We start from the raw sequence: 9,988 nt of genomic DNA, 5'->3' as shown, positions 1-9,988 counted from the left end.
GAATTCTCATGACTTTAGCAGTTTGATACATGCTCCGAACCACTGATTCAAAACAAAAGATTTGAAAGGTTTTGAAGCTTCATGAAGCAGTGTTTCGAAATTGCCCATCACTAGTTGCACCCTCTATAGGCCATGATCAGCAACTAGTCCATGTCAAGCTTAAAGCGTACTGGCAGAGCATTAAAGTCAAATAGTCTGTGCAACCCATATATTTTACACATAAAAAAAAAAAAAGCCATTATAAAACCCCATAGGACTGACGTCATAGCTGCACCACTCTATTTTACACAATATGTACACACACAAAAAACTGAATATGTTTGAAAATGTGTGATATCCATTGACATTAGTTTCTAGAACTGACACCACGCAGAAATGACCACTTCTTGTTAAACACCCAACCAGCAAAATTCTGTTAGATTCAATTATTAAATTATATTAGCTGATGTTGCATAATACTATTGATGATTTTTGTAGAAAGCAGTATTGATACGGTTTTGTACAAAGCAAAGTATTATTTATTGGTTTTCTTTTGCAAAGCCATTAATAAAAACAATTCATAATAAAATGCGATTTTCATCAATATTATGTAAAAAAAAAAAAAAAAAGAGGCAGTGGCTATCTACACAGTGTAAAAGGTGGCAGATTCAGTTTGAACCGAATATAAATATCATCTTGTTTAGATTCGGTGCAAATAGTGACAGATGCAATTGACCCATCGGTAAGCCCCGCCCCTCGAACGCAGATGAGCCAATGGCAGTTGAGTATCAGTTGCGCTGGGACGGGAACTCAGACATCTTTAGATATCACCGCCATAGAGATCATATACACTGGAAAATCCTAAGCTCTCATCGGTTTGATGGTGTTTATGCTACAAAAATGGTAAAATGATGTGCCTGGGGTACTGTAACACTGATACCAGGTATCCTGAGAGGATGGTCATACTCTCATTAAGTTACGATTAAAGTTAGTGAGTCCCTGCTAACATACTAAACCGAAATAGCTCACGGTTCTCACGTCATGTAACGTTAACAGTGTAGGTCAAAAACACATAAACGAAGGTCTACATTTCAGCGCCTCTCCATATTAAACTGATTAAATGTAAATGTATTTAATCTTACCCTGCGGTACATGAACAGTGTTGGTCCTGGATGTTGTTATCTGTGATCGTGACGACTGTAATGAGGCTTCTCCCACTTGCATTGTGATCTGCAAACCCTCGCTTCCAAATTAATCTCCCACCATATTTATTGTAAAATCTTTTATACATTTGAGTCCCACTTGAATGCTCCTCGACGAGAGGTGGTCCTTGTCACAGACTTTATTGTGATTTATCGTCTAATTTGTTTTTGCATATATTTTTGATATTTCTGTGAGTTTAGATATGTTAGACATTATCTGTCTTACTAAGGAGGACTCCTATTTTGATGGGTATTATAGTATACGGGTAGTGAAAGGGAGAGCTCGCAGTTTATCGGAATTGTTTTCAGATACAATTAAGTCTCCAGTTTATTAGCACCTCCGAAAAGGCATACTGTCTGTATATGTGTTTACTGTTAGTAGTTATACGAGTGTTTTTGTATAATCTGCTGTGTATGTTAATGATAATGCAATGGAGAGAGAGAGTTTGTGAATGAGATGTTAATGCTCACTTCTGCTTTGTTTGTTCAACTCTTACGGTGATTTTTTTTGGAGTGAAAAACGATGTAATACACTTCATAAACCATCAGTAAAGTCTGGCCATCATTCAGACGGGGTCCGCTACATTCTGTGTCCAAAAACATCTTGGGATAAGGTTTTCACACTGACTGTCATTGTAAGACAGTTTGTTTGTCCGAGTTAGCAACAGTAACTAAGGGGGGTGGGGCTTACCGATATGTCAATTGACATACTATTAATCTGTCAATAGTGGCAAATTCATACAAAATTGTATGATATTTGTACAAGTGAAAATATTAGCACAGTATAAATAGACACTGCCTTAAAAAAAACTTCATTATTGCAGAGTATTACAAAATACTTCATATGTTAAGCAGAGGACTACTGAAATACACTCAAGTGACAATGGACTGTTATTATGAAATCAGCAAGCCTGGACATTAGTGCGCTTTAGCTGAGCTGGTTCAGTCACCTGCGTGATTTAAATCAAGACCATCGTCTCATAGCTTGGGATGAACAGGGATAGAGGTTTTCTGGTGTGTTTCCTTCAGCCAGGAGATGAGGATTTTATTGAGCTCTGCAGGCCTAAAAAGAGACAAGGGAAGAGATTGCACTCGTCAACCAGAAATGACTATGGCATTAAAATAATTAGTGATGCTTTCTATTACTATGGCTCATGCCTTACTGGACTGTAGCAACTTCAATTTACTTGATTTTCCAAACATCATTAATCATGTTAAAATGTATCAAATATGATCCATCAGGCTTTTGAGGAATGTTTATTTGTTCATCTCTCGATCATTATTGTATTGTATTGCATTACAAGTTTATCATAAAACTAAGCATTTAAATATATTCTAAATAATTATATTTAACTTACCTGAACAATAAGCTGTTTAACGTGCATATTATTGATAGAATGGACTATATAGAGCGACAACTGATATTTATATGCATTTATGCGTAGTCTGTTGTACTTTAAAGACGTAATTGATTTACATTACAAGCGATCAGAATTTCATATGACTTTTTGGCCATATAAAAATACGCAACTGCTCTAAATTGCATATTTTTTTGCTCAGTTTGGGCCTTTGAAAATAAAACTCAGGTGTTTTTTCCTCCTCACGTATGAGCTCCATATTCTTTGTATATTATATGAGCCATAAAAGCCTGATGTATCAAAAATGATATTCAGCAAAAACACATAAGCAAAGCTTTTTGTCTAAAGGTTCAATTAACTTTTCCATTTAAAAAAAATTCTGACTATTATTTAATGTCAGGCTTTACAAGGTTAGCACACACTGAACATTAATACTTACTGTTAGGGTTTTTTTTTTTTTTTTTTTAAAGAAACAAGTATTTCAAATCAACACATTTAGCAAACCTCAGTGAGCATATTTGTTTTCTTAGTGAAAGATCATCCCACAAACCAGCTCTGACCCGTGTGTAAGTTCAGAGACACTTAACAAGGTGTTTTTGTCTTATGGGGTCACAGGGTCACATCACATGTCCTGTTTTGTCTTATGGGGTCACGGGGTCACATCACATGTCCTGTTTTGAAAATGAAGCAAGGCGTTTTCTTACAGGTTCTGCACATCAGCGTTCATCTATTGATTGCTGAAGTTCAGTGGAGGGTGGAGAGGTTGATGGAGGTGGACGGGTCAAGAGATGTTAAAATAATTTACGGCTGCAGGGGTCGAGTTATCAAGCCCTCGGGTCAGTGTGGAGAGGACGGTTAAATCGCGGTCTGCACTGATAGCACGACGGGTAATTAGATGCACATTAACAACCACGACAAGGACATCATAGTTATGTTTGAGATTCATCCAGCAAAAATAACTTTCTTAATTAGTATTTTTGACTTATTTTCCAGTACAAATGTTTAAACATTCTTAAATTAAGATACATTTATTTGAGAAGCAAAATAACATTAGATATTTTTTAAGAATATTATTATTATAAGTCTTGAGAAATGTATGAAAATTAAGTGAGTTTATGCTTAAAACAAGATTTAAAACTTTTAAAAAAATTTCTGACCCCATTGAGAGATATTTTTTTGTTTGAACTCTTTCGCCACCATTGGAATTTTCCGGCTTTCCGTGTTTTCACTGTTATAAGTTTAGGTGCTATGACATCTGAAAGATTACTGAATCTCCTGGTCAAAACACAGGCGATAGAATTTGTGTATGTAAAATATTGCGATCATCAACATTAAATGGGGAGTCTAATGCTATTTCATGTATTCTGACCTATTTACACTGTTAAATTACACTGGGTTATCATGCTAAACATGGAGTTGGACGTATGACAGAGTATTTCTGTGCCAAATACACTCCTTCAGGATTCGAACAAGTCTCGGAAAGTTTTTTTTGAGTATGGCCCTGTTTGATGTCATAAAGGGTGGAATTCCTTGTATGGGCACTTCTCCCGGATGAGCGAGTGCACACATCAACCAGAGCAAGAGCACACCCATCAACGAGTTTCATTGTCGGCAGCCCTGTCATTTTGTTTTTAGACCACAAAATCAACAATGTCACCAAAGTGTGTTTTTAATTGTGAGGGAAAGATATCCTTGTTTAGCTTCCCAAATAACCCAGCGTTAAGGGAACAGTGGATGCAGTATGTTTTCCCGGAGCAGCAACGGAATTCTGCAAGTGTGTTTGTTTGTTCCCGGTCATGAGTAGAAACCACAGGCGGTGAGTGAAACTGCATCAAATGTCTGTGTTTTGGTAAATGGTAAATGGACTGCATTTATATAGCGCTTTCAACAGACCCATGGCCATCCAAAGCGCTTTACATATTGTATCACATTCACTCATTCATACACCGACGGCGGTGTCAGCCATGCAAGGTGCCATCCAGCTCGTCGGGAGCAGCTGGGGTTAGGGTTTCTAGCTCATGGACACCTCGACACTTGGTCAGGTGGAACCGGGGATTGAACCACCAACCTTCCAATTTGTAGACAATCTACATGAACCACTGCCGCTGTTTTGTTGGCAATCAGCGCGTAGGTCCATATAATGAAAACAACACGAACGTATAGTGAATCGAAAATTATCCAGGGATAATGTCATGATGTATTGTGTGTGTGTGTGTGTTTGTGCTCTTTAGCTCCGCCCACTGTACGCCTGCACAAGCTCGGGTGTTTTCAGAAAGAATCTGTACAGCGTCTTTTATAAATATGATAAAACTAAAGACTCTTCGGAGATATGAAGGATGCAATACTACTCTATAGGTACTGAAAATTAACATGAGACTGGCAGAAAATGTATGTGTTTTGTACCCTTTAAAGGTGCTGTATGTAAGAATGAGTGGTTGCAGTAGTGGTTGTAGTGGTACTGCAGTCCAAATTCAAAATATTGTTTGCCCCGCCACCTCCTCTTCAGACTAGACACTCACGCGGGTTGCCAGTTTGAGCACACGCAACAGGAACGAGTGAAATTGACAATAGAAGTCGAGGAGACTTCAAATGCTGAAAGACAACTTTTTTCAAAAACGAAAGAGAGAGGGGAAATAGTTCAGCATAAACTCATTTAATAATTTTTTTCAGAAAACAAGACTTCATATATTATGTGTTTTACTTATATTTTCAAGAGAAACAACAAATACTTTTTGTATCAGTTTTTGCAGTGCAGTGACACTAGGATTGAGGCGACAAGTTTTTCCACATTCAAGTATGTGACTAAATTTGTTATTGTGAAAAACAGAAGATAATCATATACAAACCAACAAAACCTGATAGATCAATCTGAAACAGGCCAGTTTAACTGAATAAAGCAATGAAATCCACCACGACATGAACAGAAAGAGTAGTTGGTGGTGTAAGATGCGTATCAGTTAGGTTAACCTCTTAACCGGATTGAGAGCGCATTCGTCCTTAAGCTTTATTTGTTTAAATTAGCTCAAATGACTGTCAGATGTAAGTAATTACCTTGACAAACTATACATCATTTAAAAGATCTAAGAGTCAAGCTTCCATTTTTTACCTCGGTTTTATTCTCAAACTCTTATAGTGACAGTAATTTGTTAATATGTGTCAGGAGTTATGAATATGAAAACCGCGTCGGTACCGTTTGATTGTTATATGAGCCTCAGCTGATCTCATTCATAAAAAAACTCTTCAATTCTCGTCACGAAGACTTGCGACAAATCAACATCCCTCAGGGCTTTTATTTCAAAAGTGTGCAGATGAGGAGAAATATTGATAGATTCTCATATGTCTGTGTCAAATTTCTAAACAGAGGAGTATTTTTTATTCAATACTTCCTCAAAATGCGCAGATGTAGCCTAATCATGAGCGATGGAGACTCTTATGTGTTGTTTTCAATTCATACTGGCAGCCGGAGGGCGCTCTGTGCACATGTAGTCCATATATGGTACAGACAGACGAAGAAGATACCATGTGCCATAATAGAAGTCCATAATAAAAGCTTCCTGAGATCGCTAAAGATGAAATAGAGACATTTGAAGACAATAAACACACGATCGCGACGATGTATGGTTTGTCTGTGTTCTTTATACCATGTTGGGTGTATTCATAATAGATAATATTTATAATGCAATGCTATTCGACATAGCTTTTCTCAATATGCAGAATATTGTAAAATTATATATTTTCTGTCTGATTTTTTTATCTGAAGCCAAATGAGACCACAGAAGGTTATTTAAAACATCCCACTTGTGATATAAAGTAATTTTGGAGAAAAAAACATGGTTTTAATCTTTATTGTATTTTGATTGTGTGCGCTAAGCTAACATGCTAGCTAGCCAATGCACCTGCCACCTGGGCAAATACGTTATTTTTATTAATAATTTTGAATAGACTGAAATGAAAAACCAACTGAAATGTTTCTATTGTCAACAACGGCATTTGAGGCACTTTAGAAGGTGAAGTGAGAAGTTTGATCAAATAAATAAGGTTTGAATAGAACAGTTTGAATAGAGAGTCATCAGTGATTACAATGAAGACAAAATAATAAGATAACTAGAGCCATAACCTGGCCAGAGAGGTGTAAAAGTGTTCTGGGGAGACTGAAACTGAATGGGCAGTTTGCACCTCAAAACAAAAGAGACAATAAATTGAATGGTAGCTCAGAAGAGATGGCAATAAACATCAGTTAACATTTTAGAGAAATCTCAAAATAAAATGATATGACATGATCTTGAAAAACATTTAATAAAATTCAGAGTTTTAGACTTATCATCTTCAGATTTGAAATATAACATGGTCAGGCATGTGGCTTCAGCTGTAGTGCACTTCTAGATTGCTAAAATGCCAACTTCAATTTTATTTTCATAAAGATATTTCATACAAATATATTTCTAATAACTTTACAAAACTTTTAAGCTTATTATAGCTATTTTTGATTATGAAAATTATAATTTTGAATTTACAGTAAACTGCCAAGTGTCTGCTTTCAACGCCATACTTATGATTTTAGTGCAAAGGAATCATTAACTGTACAGGTTTTAGTCTGATTATGCCATTTCTTAGGATTTTTTCAAAAGAGGGGGTGCAGGCTAACAGGTTAAGTTTCCATTTCTGACAACAGTTCCAGCTATTTTTCACACTTTAAAAGGTGTGCAAGACAAGTTATATTTCACCCTTCGGCCGACACTCTTGCTCATTTTTAGTAAAGTGGTATTTTATTTTATTTTTTTTTATTTTTTTTTTTACAAAAAATTAGTTGTAAATAGAGCAGTTATTTAAAAACATAACATTACAATTCCTCTACTGAAGCCCCTTATTATTAAAGCCTAAACATATACTCTTTCTGTTGATTATGGGGTGAAATGTGACCTGGATGTGATTGTAACAGATTAGGTGAAATGTCATCCTGCATTATTAGATGGGTGTTCTATTGTTTTTTGGTATTGTATCTTTAAATCATGGTATATGGGGAATGTTTTTCTCTATATGGTCGTTCAACCTTGGGGTGAGCTGGATGTTTCTGTCATCGTCACGCTACTGTTATTTATGTGATTGGTTGGTTGACTGAGGTGATGGTGCAATCACTAAACCTGACCCTGTTCAATGATGGAAACCCTGTATTCGATCAATCCTTCATTTAAAACCAAATGCCTACACCTGATAGTAAACACTCTCCTCTGTAAGAGAAACTGAATGGTAAAGTTTAAAGAGTGCTACCCAGTGCTTGACTCCATTTAGTCGTCTAACATGCTAATGCAGGGCTGGTGTGACGCCAACAAAATAATCTCTAAAAGGCTTATAAATGACAATGAGCAAAATAGTGTCTGTCATAAAATAATAGTCATATAATGTTGAGTTGACGCAAGCATCCTGGACATTTCAACACAATGCAGTTTGTTGCTAATGTACATTTCAGTTCCAAGGTTTTAACATGGCAAAAACATGCCTTGGTCAGATTTCATCCACAAAAAGGATAACAAATGAACTAATAAATAAATACATAAATAAATATACACAAAAATATGTTTACAAAATATACTATTGTATGTTTTTTGCATAAAAAAATAAAGCCTATTTTAATCACAAACAGTGATTATAATAATATCTCAACGATACAAAAATATTTTTATTTTAAATTATTATTTTTTTCTGTTTTAATTTTATCTTAAAGTTTAGTCATTTGAGTGTTAATGTCATTTTTATTAATGCTTGTTTTTATTTAAAGCTGCAGTTTGTAAGTTTTGCCTCTGTGTCACCATCTCTGTTTGAAACCTGCAATTGCAGTTATTTGCGGAGTTATTATCTGTACGCGAGTTGTGCATCAGCTCCTCAGCGCAGAAGAATCTAATGTTACTACTGAAATGTGTAGGATTTGATCTGAGAGACAGACAAGAAATGATGGGAAGAAAAGGATGAACACATTTCAGAAAATATACGATTCAAACATGCATCACCTACGTGAGCCAGCTAACCTAACCTGACATTGTATTAACCTATTTTATTCTATCAATTATTACACAAGAGTAAACTAAAGTACTAAAGGTCAGACAGTCCGTCAATTATTTTTCTTTCCAATTTACTGGAAACCAAGTATTCCTGATACCTTGCTGACATTTAAGCAGCAGCACCATGTAATATTAGAGCTGTTCAGTCATGTACCTTGTCGCTATATGAGTGTTTGATTGTTTAATGTCAATATATCTGTAATAAGCCATTCTTGTTATGCGGTACATTTTTATGTCCCCATCATATTTAATACCTTCACATTGTGGATAAAATGAAGTCAATTTAAAAAAGATGCCAATAACAGTATTTTCATATGTATTAATTCATAGTTTTTCCCTGTGTTAAATATCACTTTCCATCCTGTTAGTCTTTTGTAGAATCCCTTTAACTAATAAAAGCCAGTTCCTCAATGACATTATCCTTAAGGAAGTGATAAAATAATTTTTTTAAACAGGGGCACAAGCATCAGTTTACAGTGACCCTTACCTCTCCATTTGAGTCCAGTGTCCACACTCCTCAATGTGGCCTCTGGTGAGGTTGGGGATCTTCAGACAGAAAACATCCAAGACATCAGATCAGTTTACTGAATGACATCACACATGTAATCTCACTGAGTTTAGGCAAAGGCCCCGTTTACACCTGGTATTAAGATGCTTTTTGGTCGATCCGATCACAAGTGGACAACTCTAAATACAGGTGTAAACAATGTCTAAAATGCTTTGAGCTTGTCCACTTTCAACCACTTACAGAGGTAGTCGAAAATATATTTGACCAGAAGTGCTTTCATAGTGTAAACACTGATGTAGTGGAATGTGTTCGATCAGCAGCAAAAGGCCACCTACTAGCCTACTGGGTAAACCTTATGGGAAGCGCTTGACACTGATGGGATTTAAACTTTGTCTGTTGAAGACCCAAGTTTGGTTTGAAGAAGAAAAAGGTACCAAGCACAATTTTCTCTCACCATTCCTGATTTCTAACAGACGTTCGGCTGGTCTTGCAGCTTTCAAAGCAGAAACTAAAGCTACTCCTATCCGTATGTTTTTCTGTCGTATCGGTGTGCGTTCATATGTAAATTGTGTGAACTTATTTTGTTCATTAGATCAAAAGATCAGAACAAAAACATACATTTACCCACCCATGAACTCTCCCCTAGAAGAAATCAGGACAGAAGTGGTCAAAAGAGACAAATTAATACACCAGGTGTAAACGGGTATGTGTCTCCCTCGTCTATTTGTGATTCCCATTGACCAAAATGCATACCAGGTGTAAACCAGGGCTAAAGTGTCCGAATTATTGCAATAAATGCCAATATTTTGTGAGTCTGCGGACATCTCAGAGTAAAAATCTCCAAGTTGTGATATGGAAATTCGGACATGATGTGAACACAGCATT

At 36.1% G+C, this 9,988-nt stretch overlaps 1 protein-coding gene across 1 annotated transcript in view; it reads right to left on the bottom strand.

The window, feature by feature from the left end:
- Positions 1–498: 498 nt before the first annotated feature.
- ephx2 (epoxide hydrolase 2, cytoplasmic) overlaps positions 499–9,988 on the bottom strand; it is a 28,903-nt gene continuing 19,413 nt past the window's right edge. The window contains exons 19-20 of the mRNA XM_079832366.1: positions 9,083–9,141; positions 499–2,244 (exon numbers count right to left, since the gene is read on the bottom strand). Of these exons, the coding sequence (XP_079688492.1) occupies positions 2,160–2,244; positions 9,083–9,141 (144 nt within the window). The 3' untranslated portion in view covers positions 499–2,159. The remainder of the gene's footprint in view (positions 2,245–9,082; positions 9,142–9,988) is intronic.

This window comes from Gobio gobio (genome assembly GCF_949357685.1).
Source record: "Gobio gobio genome assembly, chromosome: 13".
NCBI classification, from domain to species: domain Eukaryota; kingdom Metazoa; phylum Chordata; class Actinopteri; order Cypriniformes; family Gobionidae; genus Gobio; species Gobio gobio.
The sequence above is the reverse complement of the archived record's forward strand: the minus strand, read 5'-3'. Positions and strand labels throughout refer to the sequence as shown.